At 48.0% G+C, this 20,687-nt stretch overlaps 1 protein-coding gene across 2 annotated transcripts in view; it reads left to right on the forward strand.

Moving 5' to 3' along the window:
• The window catches only part of LOC119169574 (kelch-like protein 8), a 79,568-nt gene that overhangs the window by 37,304 nt on the left and 21,577 nt on the right, over positions 1-20,687 (forward strand). For both annotated transcript variants that reach the window (XM_075875491.1, XM_075875499.1), the window contains 2 exons: positions 17,927-18,229; positions 19,802-19,897. In XM_075875491.1, coding sequence (XP_075731606.1) covers positions 17,993-18,229; positions 19,802-19,897 — 333 coding nt within the window. In that variant the 5' untranslated portion in view covers positions 17,927-17,992. The remainder of the gene's footprint in view (positions 1-17,926; positions 18,230-19,801; positions 19,898-20,687) is intronic.

Here is a 20,687-nt window from a genome sequence, read left to right on the forward strand (position 1 = left end):
TGCCCCGCATCGGGTTAGCGCAGTTCAAATTACCCGCCTCAAGAAGCGGAGCGACCGGACCGACTCACGTCCCTGTTGCCATGCGCAACGTTGCCCGGCTTTACTGCGCTAGTAGCACCAGACCAAAAGCAGAGGGAACCACAGCAGCAACAACGGCCATTGATCGATTTCCTGCCATCAATTGCCTTCAAGATTGCAAATGTTTTTTTTTTTTGTTACAACTGCGCCCCGCTAGATAGCACCACCTGCCCCGGGTAATCACGCGAAAATTCAATTCTTGAATCACTCGCGTCATTCCCCATAGGAACGTCCGGTGGTTCTTCTTTCCATAAATCAAACTGAAAAGAACCAGCAGCATTATATCCCGTCTCTTATTGCATGGAAGGTTCTTTATTTAGTGCAGTTAGATCAATTACTAGTGATTACTTGTAGGCGGTCTGTCTGATGTCATCGGGATCATTTCGAAAATGTCCTACTGCGGCGGTTGTGTTCTTGTGCATTTACCTTAATTTCTCGGTAAGTTGGCATTGTTGTTGATAATATTGTCGTTTCAGATATTGTCACACATTGAACTTTTACTCTGACGTAAATTGTCATTTGACTTTAGGGGCCCTTTAAGGCGGCGAATGCGATGATGGGAAGAGCATCGCCAGAGAAATAAACATGGATGTTTAGGAAAAATCACATTACATCCATGAAGTGAACGATGATCAGTGGGGGGAGCACCCGCCCGTCCGTCCCTGCGGACGGAAGCAAGGACAGACGGACACATGGACGGATGCACGGATGGACAGACGACGCAACATATCCACGGAGTGAATGATGATGAGTTGGGCGATGCGTCCATTAGTGCGTCCATCCATCCGTGTGTCTGTCCATGCATCCGTCCATTCATCCGTCCGTCTTTCATGTGCGCGCGTCTCTGACGCATGCACATGAAGGCTCCCTATTCATCATATACAAGTACTGCCATCCAGCGGACATTTCAAGAACTAAACGAGAGGGGGAGGGGGTGTTTATGTTTATAAGAGGGAAAACAAAAGAAAAAAATGGCAGCATATTCACGGAGTGTATGACTGGAGAGTGGGGCGAAGCATTTGACCGTTCATTCGTTGTTGCTTCCGTCCGTCCATGCGTCCGTCTGTGTGACCGTCCACACGTCCATCCGTGCGTCCGTCCCTGCGTTCGTCCATGCATCCGCCCCTACGTCCGTCCATGCGTCCATCCGTCCGTGCAGCCATCCATGCGTCCGTCCATGCATCTGCCTGTGTGTCCATTCGTCCATATAGTTAACACTCCAAGTACTACCATCTCGCATCTTTTCATTATATATTCCGCATATAGAAGCACCGCCATCGATCGGACATTTCAAGGACTAAACGAGAGGTGGCACACGCACACTTCCTTATGGCTTGCGCTTCATGTCTACTCCCCACCTTTAAACACCTCGAGTTCATGGTATATACTAGTTCACTGTATTCACGGCGCTGCGGCCCAACGCTCGCTAAACCTTTCTAAAACCAAGGAGGTTACGCCCAGCGAGTATAGCGTAGCAACCTTTTCCTGTCAGATAGTGATCAATGTACATGCCAATGGCTGCTAACGGGAAATGAGAGATAGGAGAATTCGGCTTTTACTTTCTTACGGCTTGCGCTTCGTATCTACTTCCCACCTTTAACCACCTCGAGTTCATGGTATATACTAGTGTCACACAGGTCCCGTTTATTAGGGAGGCGATCGCCGGGCTAATTCCAAGGGCCGAAGTATCGGCCCCCCGAACCGCACCACGAAAGCGTGGACAATTTAGAAGTGGTCCTTTTTTGGCGCGCCAGCGGACGCCGGCTGTGGCCCAAAGAACAAGTCAGAGCCGAGAGTTGATAAACAAACAAATTATATTCTCAAAATTGGCAGATCGAAAACAATACACGAGAATGCACACTCCACAATAGTTACATACAATACGTCACCAATCAATCAACACACTACACAGTACAATTAGCCCCACTCGAACAACGGACACAGACAACAATACACACTACAATGCAGTCGCATGCATTGAACAACCAAGACCCTTAAAGACTAAAGAGATAGAAAACCTATTCAGTCCAAAGTCCTTGGAACAAAAGTCTGAATAATACTCTTCCGAGAATCACTCACTCAAAGTCCAGCGTTGTTGTCGTTCCGCTGCCCCCTGAAGTTTCTCTTCCAGGAAACCTCGCGTCTTCAATTGGCCACTCTTTGAACTTCAACTTCTTCGCCGGAACACGTCGGCTTCACACTCGCAGCTGTTGCCACGGGTCTTCGCTCGATAGCGGTAAACACACGCTCTTGCCTGTAGCCCGAGCCTTCACCCCTCAGGTGGAAATCCTCTTCATCTCCGGCTTCGTCCCTACGGACCAAAACCTTCGCCGACTACACGGCGGAATCCCTACGCGCTCTGGCGTTAACTTCCGTCTCCTCCTGATTTCTCGTCTCGGCCGCTCGATTAAATACCTTCCGCGCCACCTTCCAGAAATTTCTGGTCATTTCGTCGGCGCGATACGCGGCGAAGGCTGAGGGGAGAGTGAGACGGTTGGAATGCCCTCCCCGGAGGATGATTCAACTCGGTATGCCCACGCCCCTTTCGTTCTGGAAAAATCGAGCGCTTGCCCGGCCGCCGCTGTGGGGTGAGGAGGTTCATCGCTTCGCCGCTTCCGAGAGGAGAGGCGTCGCGCGCCCGGGGAGCCCTGGATGCTTGTTTTCTTTTTTTTTTGACCTCGCGGCGTTTCTCCCGCCCGTTGTCGCAAGAATTTGGCGGCGCGCTCATTTTTAGCGCTCGTTCTGTGACACTGCCCACACTTTAAGAATATTATCTCATAATATTCAAAACCACACAAACGAGCGCGAAAAGTCACCACACACTCTCACAGACTGTAACACCATCAGTCGCTCATGACACTTCACATCCACAATAGATCACTTAATACAATTGTACATTGTAATTCAATTACACAGCACATGAAATATAACCACAGGCACATGAGTACAACACTCCACCACAAATTCCCAACTATACAAATGTACAAAGTTCACTCACTACAACAATGGTACAATACTATACATCACAGCACAACACTTCGACACTTGTGACACGGAATACCACAACATTAACACAACATATGGCACTCAACACTGCCAAACACATTCTGCTTTGACCTCAGCACTTATCCTGTGTACTTTGAGCGGCGCTTGCGCCCTTTCTTGCGGTGCTCGCTCGATCTCTTCTTGTGTTTCCACGTTCGGTGAGCCCTTTCCAACGACGATATCTGAGGCGTCGTCTCAGCCATCGCTGTCTCTTCTGACACCGTTAACGCGACATTACATTCGTCGGGTCCTGTCTGTTTATTTACCCGCTTGATCATGCCTCTACATTTTGCCCGGCTGGCCAACTCCGTCTCCTTTACACTGTCTGTCGGTTGAGGTCGTGCCGACGTAAGTCCGGTTGCTCGGCCCGTGAACTTATTCGACACGATCGTCTTCTCCTTCGCTGTCTCTTGCGCCGAAGCTTCACCTTGGGCTCTAGCGAGATCCGTCACGGGATGCTCCTCCATAGTATCTCGCGGCCGCTGTGTTGGCGAGGGCTCTATCTTCGGGTCTTCTCCCAAACATTCTGGATCACTTGGCCCTCGCGCCCCGTCGATGTTTCCGATGACAAGGTCATACAGGGGGGTCGTCATGCATAAAGCAGTAACCTTCTCGCTGAAGTACGGGGTTTCAACCTCAATTTCTGCTTCGGGAAGCATCCGAACAGTGCGGTCAATTAGGCAAACCGGCTTCGTTCTGCCTGTCAACTCACTTTCCCGTACCAAATTTTTCCGCACGATAACAGTGGAGCTGCCGGTATCTCCTAACACCGTAATCTTTTTGCCCGCAACCTTTCCAGGCAGCGTTGGCATTCCTTTCGTAACACCGGTTGGCTGTTTTGACATTACAGCACCCACAATAGGAATTTTCTCCCCATTCTTCAACTCTACGAGTCCATCAGTGACGGCATTATTATCAGATTTCGGTGCTGCTTGCACACAGGATACCTGGTGAGTTTGACTCACTCCGTTCCGACAAGCGTCTGCTTTGTGCCCAGTCTGACCACACTTGAAACATTTTACTGCCGTAGGGCTCGTAAAGATCGTTCGACAGTTTTTCGCGCGATGACCCACTCGGTTGCACAGAAAACATCGCGGAATGCTCTCTGGTGCACGCTTCTTTTCTTCGGGAGCCAATTTCTTCGAATCATCGGGACAATCCTTCTTGACCTTGGCCAAATTAGTTCCACCTTGCGCTTCCAAGAATTGATCAGCCAATTCAAGCATTCCTTCAAATGACTCAGCCTTCCTCTCTTTCAAGTACAGCGACAGGCTTGGGTGGCAACTAGTAAGAAATTGTTCTCTAATTAGCAGCTCTCCAAGCTCATCGTACTCCTGCGCTGTCCCTGAAAGTTCAATCCATCTGTCGAAATAATGGCAAAGTCGGGCGGCATACTGCGTAGCTGTCTCACCGTCAGCTGGCTTTCCTGTCCGAAATCTGTCCCGGAATCCTTCCACAGTGAATCTAAATCGCTTCAACAAAGCAGCTTTCACCTTTGCGTAGTTGGCTGCATCGGTCGGCGTCAGCCTACCGTACACACTGAGCGCTTCACCACTCAAGCAAGTACTCAAAGCAGTTGCCCATTTATGTTCCGGCCAATTCTGGCTCTTCGCAATCGTCTCAAATCGGTGAAGGTACGCGTCAAGGTCATCCTTCCTTTCATCAAACGCTACGAGCAGCTTGCTTGGGTTCAAGCGGAAGCCATGATCTTCCCGTTCGCTGCTTTCAACTCTAGCTTGGACGGGAGTTTCGCTTCGCTGTTGCAAACGGAGCCGCTCGAGTTCCATCTCGTGCTGCCGCTGCCGTTCCCTTTCAGCCATCTCCGCTTCTCTTTCTTCTCTCGCCCTTTCGGCTGCCAACTTTTCTCTCTCCAGCTCCAACTTCAATTGCTGCTCTCTTTCTTCCTTCAGCTGTCGCTCTTTTGCTTCTCTTTCTTCTCTCGCCCTTTCAGCGGCCAGCCTTTCTCTCTCCAACTCAGCTGCCTTTTCTTCCTTGGCCCTCTCTGCCGCCAACCTCTCTCTTTCCAGCTCGGCTGCTTTTTCTTCTTTGGCTCTCTCTTTTTCTTCTTTTTCCTTCTGGGTGACCCACTTCCGTAGTTCGGCGCCAGAAAGACCCATCTTTTCACCAAGAGCAACTAACTTTTCGAGATCCATTGTGTCTCGCAACTCGCAACTAAAACCTTGCCGCGTGCAAAAAGTATCTGCCTAAATCAGTCTATCGGAGCACTCCCCTGTACTCGTTAACGAGAACACTGAACAACACACAAAATCGTTCCGATAGCACTATCAACAACTCGAGGCTCTTTCTCACTACTTTGGACACACTGTGCACCAAAAGGTCCTGTTTCGCGGACGCCAGATTAATTGTCCCACAGGTACCGTTAATTAGGGAGGCGATCGCCGGGCTAATTCCAAGGGCCGAAGTATCGGCCCCCCGAACCGCACCACGAAAGCGTGGACAATTTAGAAGTGGTCCTTTTTTGGCGCGCCAGCGGACGCCGGCTGTGGCCCAAAGAACAAGTCAGAGCCGAGAGTTGATAAACAAACAAATTATATTCTCAAAATTGGCAGATCGAAAACAATACACGAGAATGCACACTCCACAATAGTTACATACAATACGTCACCAATCAATCAACACACTACACAGTACAATTAGCCCCACTCGAACAACGGACACAGACAACAATACACACTACAATGCAGTCGCATGCATTGAACAACCAAGACCCTTAAAGACTAAAGAGATAGAAAACCTATTCAGTCCAAAGTCCTTGGAACAAAAGTCTGAATGATACTCTTCCGAGAATCACTCACTCAAAGTCCAGCGTTGTTGTCGTTCCGCTGCCCCCTGAAGTTTCTCTTCCAGGAAACCTCGCGTCTTCAATTGGCCACTCTTTGAACTTCAACTTCTTCGCCGGAACACGTCGGCTTCACACTCGCAGCTGTTGCCACGGGTCTTCGCTCGATAGCGGTAAACACACGCTCTTGCCTGTAGCCCGAGCCTTCACCCCTCAGGTGGAAATCCTCTTCATCTCCGGCTTCGTCCCTACGGACCAAAACCTTCGCCGACTACACGGCGGAATCCCTACGCGCTCTGGCGTTAACTTCCGTCTCCTCCTGATTTCTCGTCTCGGCCGCTCGATTAAATACCTTCCGCGCCACCTTCCAGAAATTTCTCGTCATTTCGTCGGCGCGATACGGGGCGAAGGCTGAGGGGAGAGTGAGACGGTTGGAATGCCCTCCCCGGAGGATGATTCAACTCGGTATGACCACGCCCCTTTCGTTCTAGAAAAATCGAGCGCTTGCCCGGCCGCCGCTGTGGGGTGAGGAGGTTCATCGCTTCGCCGCTTCCGAGAGGAGAGGCGTCGCGCGCCCGGGGAGCCCTGGATGCTTGTTTTCTTTTTTAGATGCGGAGCATCTTATACTCGCGCCTTGTAGTGCGCCGTCCGCGTCGTCCGCACCGTCCACACCGCTTCTCGAACATTCGACAGCTGACGCGCGCGCATGCGCCGTCGCGCCGTCGCCCACTCTTCCACCATCTGTGCATCCCTTCCTCCTCTACACACCGCGCGCGCTTCACTCCTCCACCATCTGTGCACCCTCCCTCCTCTACACACCGCGTTCGACATCTACAATTCTCCTGATTCTCCAGTGGACGCGCATGTGGCGTCGCGCTTCGAGAACATTCAACAGCTGACAGTGCATGCGCCGTCGTGCTGTATATATACTCAAGGTCAGCGCTCGCTCGCTCAGTTGCCGCTCGTCGGTTGGTTTGTACGGCGCGTCGACGTCCAAGGTCGCGGTGAAATGAATTCTAACGAATCCACAAACACAATGATCGACGTCCCTTCGACCAGCGCCGCCCTTTCGCATACGTGTGTACGTGTTCACTCATTTAACACCCCCTCCTACAACCACGTTAACCAATTTAGCCATCGACCCAAGTAAGTCGCAATTTAACACCCCATTTCACAACCACGTTAACCAATTTAGCCATCGACCCAAGTAAGTCGCACTTTAACACCCCGTTAACCAATTATATGGTCCGCATCCTCCTCAGTGTTCCCCCGAGGGAAGCTGCGGGCAATTTTTTTTTTTTGACCTCGCGGCGTTTTTTCCGCCCGTTGTCGCAAGAATTTGGTGGCGCGCTCATTTTTAGCGCTCGTTCTGTGACAACTAGTTCATTGTATTCATGGCACTGCGGCTGAACGCTCGCTAAACCTTTCTAAAGCTAAGGAGGTTACACCCAGCGAGTATAATGTAGCAGCACTTTCTTGTCAGATAGTGCTCAATGTACATGCCAATGGCTGGTGATGGGGATCGCAACTTGTGCGTCAACTAAAAGCCGAATGCTCCTATCTCTCATTCCCCACTAGCAGCCATTGGCATGAACATTGAGCACTATTGTTTATTGTTCAACAACGCACAGAAGAAATATCTCACCGGCACTACCTTTGAGGTCAAAATGTTATACTTGTTGCACACTACTACAACGGCTACGAGGGACAAACGGGTGCCGCTATAAGGAGCTTCGCCCCTAAAATGAGCCCAGTGACTGTCTGCATGAGGGTGAGACACGTCAACAGTAGATCACAAAGAATGGTGGTGAGGAGGGTTTAAAAGGATAGGATTAAAGGTATATATAGAGAGAAAGATGCGCTGGAAAAGCGAGCGAGGACATATCAATGGATAAGAGAGAGAGGAAAGATGGAAACACGGTCACAGGAGTCCGAGGATGGGGCACCACTTGCGAGAGCTCTTGTCGGCGTCAGGAGATGGCGTAGGGCAAGTCCAGTATATAGGTCCGAGATACGCTGTCGTCGGAGATCGGCGTCAGGATATGACGTAGGGCCAGCCCAGTCGGTCAGAGCTACGCTGACGTCTGAGATCGCGAGGGCACAACCGTTCGGCACGGAATCCAGTGAGCGAGTCCCCAGCGAGGGCTACCTACAACTTCTACTATCACTACTACATACATCGGGGACAGACGAGCCACGGCTTCAGGAGCTTCGCCCCTAACAAATGTTGTGGCGTTTAGAAAAAGGGGGTAACGATTTTCAGTACTTATTACTCTACTATGCGAAAGCTTAAAGCCATCCCTTGGACCTCACACTTCATGAGGCCGTATTGACACGAATTAGGGCTAGGAAAGAACGTGTGTTTAGAAAAAAGTCACAGCTTTGCTGCCAAGGCGAAGCAATGAACGCGATAGCAACAAATTGGAAGGTCACGTGCAGAATGACAAGCAGATCGAAACGCGTCTCGCGTTTCTCATGCACAAATGACGCAGGAAACGTACTCACAGGTACAGATGAACGCGAATAAGCGTCTCAGTTGTCACTTTCCTTTGTCTGAAAACCGCACCATTTTCGCAAACAGAGGCGGTGCAGCGATTGCAGTGACCTTTGTGTGCCCGGTAACTACAACAGAATGTTTCGACGAAAACCAAAGGCTAGCCAAGATGTACGATTCTCCCACTGCAAGATAAGGGCGCGCGATCGAGCGTACACCCCGTTATTCTCTACGCGAGCCAAAGTACGCGTGAGAGATGAGAGCCGCCATGCGCTGACTGCGCCATCTTGCTGATAATGCTGAAAACACGATAGTTTCTCCCCTGAGATGTCCGCTAACAGTGGTAAGTGGTAGATATGACTAGCTTGCCGTTTGAAAAGTTCAAGGAAGTACCCCTCGATGGCTCAGTGGTTAACGCCTCGCATTCACGACGCGGAGGTCCCACGTTCGATTTTGTGCGCCGGAGGCTTTATTGCCAGGATTTTTTCCCTTTTCTTGCGTCTTCATGTATATAGATACCTATACATATACGGTGCATGACATCGACACCGTCAGGGGCGGCAAAATACAGCCGAGAATGTCCATATAATTGCTATCGCAATAAAAGTATTTATCGACTTAGAGTACATGGTCCTCTACAACGGGAGAGCATAAAACCATCCCGCAATGTGTTTAGAAAAAAAGTGGTTAACGATTTACAGCACTTGGTACTCTACTATGGGAGAGCTTAAGGCCCGCTTTATCCACAAAAACAGCATGAAATCGCACACAAATTGTTCACGACCTATCTTCAATATTCCACTCTACATAGCCCTCAAAACTTAGAAAGGAGCTTTGGCTCTTTTTTTTTTGTCATATTGCGTCTACATAATGAGTAGTTCGAATGTTATCAAAATTCTTCAGGATTGTTTAGACGCAACCTTATAACTTCTATCTGACATTTCGCAATGTCCAAAGCGTAAAAGAAATAGAAAGATAATTTGCTTATAAACTTCTGCACACAAAGTCTAACAATGCTTCGAAATAAAAGTACTGGCAGAGATTACAGATGCGTGCAAGGTTTTTCAAGCAGCCCGGTGTAGCGTTAAAAGCTAATTGATAAAAATTATTGGCAACTCAAATATGTTGCCTGGTGTGCACATTTACACGCTTGATCTCGTATTTCTCATAACGTTAAATACACAAGTAGTTAACTTGGGGAAGGTACCTTCCACCCCCCCGTGTTATGACCTATTCCTACGAGAGAGGCATCAACTGTTTTTTTTCCTCTCACATTTTAACCTTGACGTTTGTTCGCCGCATATCCATAGAATGTTTATGTCCTATATACGCCGGGTGTTTCAAGAAATGTGTCCAAAATTCTCAAAAATCCTGAATGTGCGGGATTTGTTGAATGACTTCAGAATTACTGCTTTTATAGCAGCAGGCAGCTTTCAGGGGTGTAATTAGAAAGTTAAATTAATCAACGTTTTTAATATAGGAGTAAGCTGGTTATGTGAAATGAGAGAATTAAGTGCTTCATGCGAAGAACCCACTGCAAGTTTGATATTCCGAAAACAGCGACTTCTAGTAATAATGACAAAGTAAGGAAATTCACACAAATATTAAGCAGTGAAACCGAAACGCGGACGAGCACAACTACCATAATCTTCTGGGATCAATTATAAATAATTAAGTAGAAAACGCCCAGAATTAGTGAGCGTCGTTATATCAACCATCAACTAACTCAGTTCTTGTGTGGGTTGGCGGGCTGCGCTAGCAACTATAACACGCATGACGTACATAATTGATTGATTTGTGGGGTTTCACGTCCCAAAACCACCATATGATTATGAGAGACACCGTAGTGAAGGGCTCCGGAAATTTTGACCACCTGGGGTTCTTACACATGCACCGAAATGTGAGCACATGAGCCTACAACATTTCCGCCTCCATCGGAAATGCAGCCGCCGCAGCCGGGATTCGATCCCGCGACCTGCGGGTCAGCAGCCGAGTACCTTAGCCACTAGACCACCGCGGCGCGGCTGACGCACATAATTAACGAACGCGGAAGAACTACACCTCAGTAATTGGTGCCTTGAAATGTGACGTCGTTCTGGTCATGTGCTTGTCGCACTAATCGATGCTTTGGTTTTGGTTTGGACCTTGAATTCGGTTGAATTTCATTATGCCACGTTAATTACTATGGGCTGCTTCTTCTGTATCTTAAGGGGCCCTGGCACACTTTTTTCAAGTAATTATGGAATGAATTCACTGGAAGAGCTTATTGCCTCGCGAGTTCAACGCCGCATAACATTTTAAGAATCCGTCCAGTACGAGCAGAATTACAAAGATTTGTCACCGTGACGCTGCAATCGCTTTCTTTCTTCTCTCGTCCCGACGAAAGCGCTGAAACCTAGGTATGCAGAGACGGCAGAGCCACTGAGAAACGTCACGCGCGCCCCGTGACCTTGAACACATTTTTTTCTTCAAATGAGCGGCTTTTTCAGTGTGATCGCGCGCGCACGCGTTAATGTCCCTCTATTTTACAGTGACATGAGCACGCGTGGACAAGTATATAGCAGCATCCCGCGGCGATCTCTGTAACGAGCGAGCACGCCATGTTCAAATCAGCCAATGGCTAATAAATGGGCTTGCTACGTGTGATTTTTTGGTACATTGCGTGATTTGTCGAGAGAAGAGAAAGCACTTTTTGGCTGAATTTGGTAATTCATTGTGAATTCCAGGCCACATGCTATGCTATATTTGACTCGGGTGTCATCGGGAGCCTCTACTACCAATCGGCAGCGTTTTCTAACCATGCTCAAAAAGTGTTACGGGGCCCCTTTAAAGCTGCAACGGGTTCTTTGCTTGAAGAACTTCTATTCTATCATTCGAAATACCCGCGAAGCTCATTCAACTAAAAATTTAATTATTTACAAGTTAGCCAGCTACATCACTCGCGCTAAATGAAAATCTTCTTGATCTCGTTCTTCGAGCGCCTTGATGACATAAAGTGCGGACATTATCAACAAGATTTGTTCCATGATGAAATCCAAGCTGTATACCCTTCTAAATTAGTATACAACGGCTATAGGGAGACACGCCACACAAACCACGCATAAAAATTGAAAGAGGAAGCAAGCGAGAACTAAAGAGAATAAGAAAAGTGGAGAAAATATAAATAAATAGAAATAAACAAAGAAGAACGCAGAAAAAACAAGAAAAGATAACAAGCTAGGAAGAAAAACAAAACAAAACGAAAGAACAAAGAAAACTGCCCAGCTGCGCACTTCCTCCGGGCCTAGCACATGTAGGGCGAAGCTGTCTTAATTTTTCCTCTTCGGTACATGGCGAAGGACATTGTGATTGAGTCGCTAATGACGACGCCATGATCGACGGCGATTTGCCTAAGGCTGCAGTCTCTTTCGTCATTGATTACGTCAGAGAAAAGACGAGCTGGGAGTATATAGTCGACAAAGGTTGCACGGCTGGCTTGTTGGTTATTCATGTTGTTCGAGGTATAGCGCATCCAGGACGGGACAAAGAAGAATACACAGAACACATACACGGCGCTAACTTTCAACAATGCGAAAATGCATTGTTGAAAGTTAGCGCCGTGTATGTGTTCTGTGTCTTCTTCTCTGTCCCGTCCTTGATGCGCTATACCTCGAACAACATGGGAGTATATGAACGATGGAAATCCGCCCTCGAGTTCCGGTAACCCACGAGTTACTCCCTTGAACGACTACAGTTACTTCTTCGAACGGACACTAAACAGGAAAACGGCTCTTCGCGCAATAATGAAGTACCACTACAACTCAAACCTTACCGCGAGGCATCGCTTGGTATAGGCGAGAAAATAAGCACACAAAAAAGAACGTGCGTGAAGACGCCACCGTGCCGAACGATGTCGTACATCCTGAAGCCGTCTACGGGGTCCGCAGATGATCGACAAAAAATGCAGAGCATTGTCATCTGTGGTTGCCATAGATCTAGCTAGCATACGAAGTTTGATATTTTCATCGAGCCCATACAAAAAATACGTTTCGGAATTCTCAACATCGCGTGCAGAGATTGCGCTGCCATATTTAAAAATGAAACATCGACCTTGACTTTATCCGCTTATATTGAACTTACGTTAGTGAAACATATGGCATTGGAGTACATTGGAGTACCATGGTACAGTTTGACAATATAAACTAACTTTTTTTTTTCTTTTCTCTTCGGTGTCCCTTAAACGTCACGATCTTTGGACGACGGGGCGATTGTCAGAGCGTTACGTATACGCGTCACTTTTCGCTTGTGACGTCACCTCTCCACGCTGTATACCTTCCCGCTATCAGCGCACTGTAGTAAAACAGAGAAAAAAAAACGGCACGTGTTAAGTCGAGACAATAGGAAGGCTGGGACAAGCGGCGACATGTGATGCACGTCAGTTCGTTTCTCGGAATGTTGGAGCGTGCGTCTCAAGGGGCAACCAAAACCCCTTTCACCCTCGCTTCGCTATTCTGTCCTCCGTTCTCCCTAACAAAGGAGTTCAAGCCAGTTTCGACTGTCGTATTTGTTTGTATTCTAGCCACACATATACTAACTAACGGTAGGTTGCAGTAACAATAATAGTTACTTCTAAGGTTTTACGACCCAAAACCGCGATATGGAGACTATAGGTACGTACGTACACCGTATATACTGGATGGCTCCGGAAAATTAGACCCTCTGGTGTTCTTTCAAGAAGCAATGCACGCGAAGTTTCCAAGGCGATATAGTGAGTGAGATAGATTTGTTTGGAGACACATGCAACATCTACGAAGTATCAAGCACAAATATATATTCTGTAGCATATTTAAAACCTATTTTAAAGGGCATGCCACGCGACTCAGTGGCATGCGTCGCCCCTCGCTACGCCGATATCGACGCGGCGGCAATGTACACAAACTTACGCCATGCGTTTTTGTTTGTACCACGAGTCTGGCACGTGCCTTGCGCTTGCGCTACCTGTGATTTCTTCCTCCGTGCCTGCTGGTTTGCGTGCGCTGGCGGCTGTTAGTGCAGCGCCCGTTTGCGCATGCTCTCGCGCAAGGCGCCCACGTCACAGCTTTCCATGGTAACGTGACCAACTGTGTTTACCTAGCCACCGGCACTGCTCCTGTGTAGCTCTGTTCTCTTTCAAACGAAAACTGTGAATGGGTGCTCCGAAAATCTCTTTAAATAAATAATCTTCACGCACTCGCGCTAACCAGGTCTTCAGCCTTGATAAGTGGATCATAAGATGCCCATGGAAAAAAATTGGCCCCTTATCTGCGTATTTCACGGCAAATGTCGTCGAAAGACGTTGGTCTTGCGTGTGGAGACGGTGAAAAAAACGTATGTTTGATGTTCTACGCGAGAAAATCGGTAAATTGTTTTTTTGGATGTGCTGCGTTAGAGAGTTTGATCCGTGCAGCGAAGCCGAACGAGCACATCGAGTCACGTTAGACACGAGCGCCATCTGGCAGTTAGCTTGGAAAACGAAGGAAGGCGTGAGCGCCCGCGGAGAGAGATGTGCTGATTGGTTTGATTTGTGGGGTTTAACGTCCCAAAACCACCATATGATTATGAGAGACGCCGTAGTGGAGGGCTCGGGAAATTTCGACCACCTGGGGTTCTTTAACGTGCACCCAAATCTGAGCACACGGGCCTACGACATTTCCGCATCCATCAGAAATGCAGCCGGGATTTGAACCCGCGACCTGCGGGTCTGCAGCCGAGTACGTTAGCCACTAGACCACCGCGGCGGGACAAGAGAGCCGCAAAATTGATCCTGTTGCGGCCTCTGCTACTCGCAGACTGTAGCTTGTTGGAATGAAGTTTAAGACGGTACAGCGGAGAAGAAACGTACGATTTCTAGATATATTGGTAAGAATCCACTTTCGGCGCGGTATTACACAATTTGAAGCAAAAATCTCACTCACTCCATCACTCACCAAATCAATCAATCAATCAATGAATAAATGAATGATTAAATATTAAAATAAATAAATAAATAATCAATATATCAGCCCTATGCCACTGAACTTCATTAACTCTTCCTTTCTCTTTCAACCCCCTATTCCCCAACCTCAGTGTAGGGTAGCATACCGGATATTAGCATCTGGTTAACCTCCCTGCCTTCCTTTTTTCTCGTTTCTCTCTCTATATATATCAGCAGGAAAGAGTCGTTCGTGGAAGAAGAAAACGTTTCTCCCACCCAATTCTCTCATTGCGTGAAGTGACCAGGCGACCAGGCTGTGTTCGAGAAAAAGCGGTACACACGAATGTCTGTTGTGGCGGCGACCGCCGCGCTCCACGTGTACTGAGATGTGTTGCTCTAACCAGGTGCGAACTCGCGAGATGCAGAGCACGCCGAGCGATGCCTGCGAGATATGCCTGCAGCCGCTCGCCTGCAGCTGAAGGTCGGAGCCGGTTGGCGCCGCGGCGCGTCGCCTTGATTGATGCAGCGCTGCGCGATAACCGTGAGTGGCGCCGCCTACGGAGGGCGAACCTGCAACCGCTGCCAAGGACCGAAAACCGGCGCACCGAGACACTCGCGCCTGCGTCGTCGTGGTGTGTGACCTCGCCCAGGAGCAATAAGCGGTTGTATACACCGGAGCAGACGGGCCGGAAAGATACAAAATAAACAAGATGTCAGCGTTCCCGTTGTGTAACGCGGCGGCGTTCCTTGGGAGAGAGATAGGGTTTGCCGCGGCATTCCGCCGCCGATGATGCGAGAGCTGCGCTAATAGTCGAATTAAATCAGTGGCGGTGACGTTGCCCGTTATTTTACGACGCGGAGAGGGTGTCTGCGAATTCCGGCGCCTGCGTTTCATTTGCTGCCTACGTAAAACGATACGGTGTTGTACTTGAAGTGACCGTCGGTCAAGACTATAAATACGCTCACGTCGATTTTTTTCCTTCTACTTCTCGCTTGTTTTGACGCAGGAACCTTCAATTTTTTTTCTAAGCGTGTAAGCGTGTGATACGCCTACCAGTCATTCTCAAAAGTGCGAAGGTAGCGCTAAGAGCTATTCGTTGATCTGAAGTTTGTCAGCTCGCAAAGGTGAAGTGAATGCGACATTTCATTTGGCTGGTACGACAGAGGTGTTAGGTCAAATTAGATTATGAGAGAACAACAAAAAATTAATATAACGTGGCATACGAGAAAAGTTGTGAGCAGGTTAGAAAAAAAAATACACATTTTCGTGATTACTATACAATGGCATAGAATTCAGGAAATACATAGCCAGACAAAAACGAGCGAGCGCTGGACACGGTGAAGAAGACGATGCAGAGGCTGGACCAACCACTTTTTCGTTCTTCGCCGTTCCTTATGTTCGTTCATTTTTGGCTAGGTATACTTCTCCAATGCTGTGCCCCAACTAGCCCAGCTAAGGAGAGACCAACTACGTGTTATACTAATAGACAAGTAAGCAGATTTTTTGCCGTGACATTTATTTTAGCATTAGACTCATGGCTACATGCATCGTATATTTAAGGACTCCCGTGACAGTCCATAACAAGAAATTGCAAACGGTGTTTACAGCTTTGTATAAAAAAAATCAATCACAGACGATTAATGTCTACACAGCCGAACACAATAGTTTCTTACTGGACACCCGCTTACGAAAAGGAGACGGAATAAACTCTATATGAAACAGGTAGCCGTCACCAGAACTGCAGTGTAGCCTTGCAGAAGAAGTTCACGTGTCGAAACGTCGGCTCGAACACACACACAAAAAAATCTCGGCTTACGTTTTTTTTTTCTACATGCGAAGCAGCTTTTTGACTAGCGTATGTAACGCTGTCCGCACGGACGCACCGTGCGTCGCCGGTGTTGGCGCGGTGCTAAGTAGGTCACGCCACTGCTGCGCGTTGACGTCACGCTCCTCTCGCAATACGCGCTGACATCACCATCTCCCTCGCCTGCCGCGCGCTCGCCGCGGCGCCTCAAACAATTTCACTTCCATCGAAAATGCAGCCGCCGCGGCCGGGATTTGATCCCGCGGCCATCGAGTCAATAGTTGAGTGCAATGACCGCTGTACCCGTGGCGGTGCTATGAGTGTTGTATATATCGAACTCCACTGAGTCTAAGAAGATGGTCAAAAGGGATTTCGAAATTTTTGCGTGAGGCAAATGGAAGATCCCGCGCCTGCCCAAAACCTAAAAGGTCAAAGCATCTTGCCCCGAAAATCCTCAGAAAAACAATGCATGGAAGACACTTTTCACATTTGTCTTCTTTTCCCCCGAAAAACTTCTTCCAAGTGTGGGGCAGTACGAAGAACTGTTGTCCGACAGCTGTTGAAGCAAAGTTAATCTTTAGCTGTTCCCTCACGCGGCGTGTCTTTCGCGTCATAAAGCTTCCCACAGTCCACTCATGAGCCTTTTGGATGAATGGTGGTGGTAGTGAAAACATTATTTGACCAAGGGATTCGGGCACGTACGGCCCAGGGTTCCCGCACGACCCCTACTACGCTATGCGTTCATGAGTTCATTTATTTGCATGACTTGGGCGGCCTGGTCAGTGGCGGTCTTCTGCTTGGCCGGGTCCGTCGGGCGTCGCAGGGTCTCCCATTTTTCCCATGTGGTCAGTGGCTGCGGGCCCCGCGTGGGAGGGTCCACCGGGCATTCGAGGAGAATGTGGGTATGTGGGTGCGGGGGGGGGGGGGGGTGAGTGAATGAATTCGCAGAGCTGGTTTAGACAATCCTTAGTCCAAAGGACTCTGAAAGGTCGCCTAAGAGAAAAAAAAATCCGGTGGATTTTATGCACGGGGGAAATCTATTGATGCAAATCAGCCAGCGCGTCTGCTTATGTTGCGTTATTTATTTATTTATTTATTTATTTATTTATTTATTTATTTATTTATTTATTTATTTATTTATTTATTGAGCCTAGCCTTGTGATCGACGGTTGGTGTATGTTTGGTGTATGGTTGGTGTACGGTTGGTGTATGGTTGGTCTATTGTGGTAGTTGGATCGACGGTTTGGTGTATGTTTAGTAGTGTGCAGGTTGTGGGTTTACGGGTACATTGACTACACTGGAACTTAAAGGACAGACATTAGAGCACCGAGATTAGCTTTGCCGAAACGAATTACACGCTCAGTTTTGATGATGTTCATGTCATACCTAGTGATCGTTAGCGCTTTCCTCCGGGGTCGAGCAACGCTAGACTATAAGTTGCTGACTCATAGGAGGTCATATGTACTGTTTATTACATATTTATGAAAGCTGATAGCCAGCACCACAAACACTGTTGTCGTTGCAGTGACGCAGTGACACCACGTATGTATAGCGTTTTTCTCATAAGCAGTGTCAAGCAGTTGCGCGGCTCTGGGATAAAATGTTGACTACCACGTCATGAGCGCAGAGTGCGTACATGTCTTGTCCGACGTCTTTAAGAGCTTTAGCCTTTCTTTAACATGCGCCGACATCGCACAGTACACGGGGCTTTCTCAATCTTGTTCTGAGGTTACGCTTAGACTAATCGAATTCCCACTGCTATTTCCTTGCAGAGTATGCGAGGATGCAGGTTCATGGCCTAGGAAGCCTGTGAAGCAGTTCACGGCGTCTGCCGAGGCATGAGCGACGGCGGCCACATCGTGAACGAGGCGTGTGGCCGCGTTACGTACGCGGCACCCGACGTGGCGCAGCAATCATTCCGCCGCCTGCGCCAGTTCTTCGACGACGGCCAACTGTGCGATGTGCTGCTGCACGTGGGCTCGCGTTCATGGCGCTGCCATCGGTTGGTGCTGGCCTGCTGCTCGCCTTACTTCCACGCCATGTTCACCACGCCTCTCGCCGAGAGTCAGCAGCAGGTCGGTCACTTAACACGTCCATCACTACTGTGTTGGCGCTGGTTATGGTGTTGGCGTTGGAGGCAACACGTTTAGCCTGGATCTCGATTGTGAATGCAGTGCATGTGAACGCGACAGACAAACGGATACGAGCGCTGACTTCGAACCAAAAATTTTTAATCAGAAGTACAAGCATATTTGACAAAGACAGTAAGATGAAGAGCCCCCGCGACCCCTTTTAAAACATGCAGCCCACATGGAGCAAGCACTCAAAAGAACAACCAAAGCACGAACAGACCACTCAAGGCGAATAAGGGCGCATGTTTAGACGCAAGAAAGCCAATTCTTGTTAAGAGAAAAATACTGGAATGCTTACTGACCAAATCACCCTAATATTTCTTTATCATAATGTATGTCATGTATGCTTGCTCTACCCAATAACATTCCAGTGCGAAGTCAGCGCTCATCTTCGTCGGTCTGTGGTCTGCTCTCTGCACATACGATGCAAGTCACATTCGAAACACTGTACAAACTATAGCCCTTACTCAAATTTTGCTTCAGCTTGGCTGCATCCCACACGATGCTGATCCTGTGCCTTTCTGGAAGCGCTAAACAGCTGCATGCGCAGAAGGGCAAAAGTTCTTTTGCCCATTCTACTATCACAGATTCGTCGGCACAGTGTGTCCATCGTTGTTGGTGCTTTGTTTTGAAAACAGTGAATCCATCTATTGCTCCCACAGGTAGTCAATCCTGAAAATACTGCATGTACGTGATCCTTGGATTTTTACAACTTGTGTGGGAACAGGGAGGTGATCAAGCCTGGATGCTTGAAGACATTACGTCTAACCGCGTTGTTCCTCAGAGGCCTTCAGCTATCTGTTCCTTGTCCAGAATCTTCGTCGTTAATGAACAAATCGTAGGTTGCTATACAGAAGACACAATAAAATGCCGCTCTGCTAGGTGTCTCGCTTACGTTTGGGAGGCCACCCCTTCCATATCTACTCCAGCAGCTGAGCTGCTGTGCTTATGTCTGCTAAAGTGCGGTAGCACAGACAGCCCTCGCACCAAGAACGTCATGAACCATCAACGCCCTTCCTACAGTACAACCATGCTGTGTGTGTTTCAAATTAATTTTTTTAAGCCACAGGCACATTAAAACGCTCAGTTTAGCCCCAATGTTTAGAAGACTAATGTATAAAAGACCTTGTCAAGGCATTTTATAACTCGATAGTAAGACCACATACACGGCTCGCAGACCACATGCGGCATCGCTTGCAGTAGCCAAATTTAAAGAGAGCTCGAAGGAGCTACATGAGTTTCAGGGGCTTTATCTCCATGAACTCAGCCATGAAAAAAAATTGAAACGAAGAATACTTTCCACTTTTTTAACAATGTCGGACGTTTTCAACTGTTCGTTGACACTATAGTAAACGGTACCAAGCAGCTGGCGCTATTTGATCAACCCCAGTTTGATTCCGATTAACAAAATACCAATCGTTATTTATGCATATGCAGACATTCCCCTATATCTACTACACTCAAGTTGAACAACGAGCGATATAAATCCACATAATGCCCAATCTCTTTTCGCAGGAAGTGACAATCGGTGACATCGACGAAGTGGCGATGGACAAGCTGATCCAATTCGCCTACACGGGCGTCGTCCAGCTGACGGTGGAAGGAGTGCAGGTAAAAAAAAAAGTGATATGTCGTTTCGCGAATCGTCATCGCCGAGCATGCTGAGCTCTACTCCAGCCGCCGAATGTTACGTGAGCAACCCCGTCGTTAATATAATCTATTTCTCTCCAATATAAACGCCGTTCCTACTGAGCGGAAGGTTCGGATCTTGCTGGTGGCAAGTGGTATCTTTTTGTCCACTTTTTTTCATTTCCCATTTTCAGTACAATTACTTCTAAAAACATCTCATATACTTCTCCTGGCATCATTGTCTGTTCTTATTAATAATCTGTCTAAAAAAAACGAGCCCTTAAACTTACAATTTTTTTCCTTCAGTAATGGCCAGTGTCTCACTCTGGAAGACTTGGAGTCTTCAGGTATATTACGCGAGGAATTATTGGTCAGCAGCCAGCTCATGATAAGATCACGTGCTACGTGACACCAACAGGCAAAAAGAGTGTTCCACACTGGCCGCAATGGCAATATGTGGTGCTGACTGACACTCCCACGTTTAAATGCACATATACAACCTTTACAAAATGAACGGATGGCGGATCACCACCGCCGTAACTCAGTGGTAGAGCATCGGTCGCGTTCGAAAGTCGCCGGTTCGGTCTCTGCCCACGGCACGTTATCTTTTCGTAACTTTTCCTTATTCACATTTACATTACGAGTACTTCTGATAACATCCCCTATACGTTCTTTGGCAGTGTTGTCTGTTAGTTAATTCTCGATAATATCGCCCCTACTGAAGCGCATTCGTGGTAAGAAATACTTGATTGTGCCATCACGTTACCTAACA

The sequence above is a fragment of the Rhipicephalus microplus genome, chromosome 2 (genome assembly GCF_043290135.1).
Source record: "Rhipicephalus microplus isolate Deutch F79 chromosome 2, USDA_Rmic, whole genome shotgun sequence".
NCBI classification, from domain to species: domain Eukaryota; kingdom Metazoa; phylum Arthropoda; class Arachnida; order Ixodida; family Ixodidae; genus Rhipicephalus; species Rhipicephalus microplus.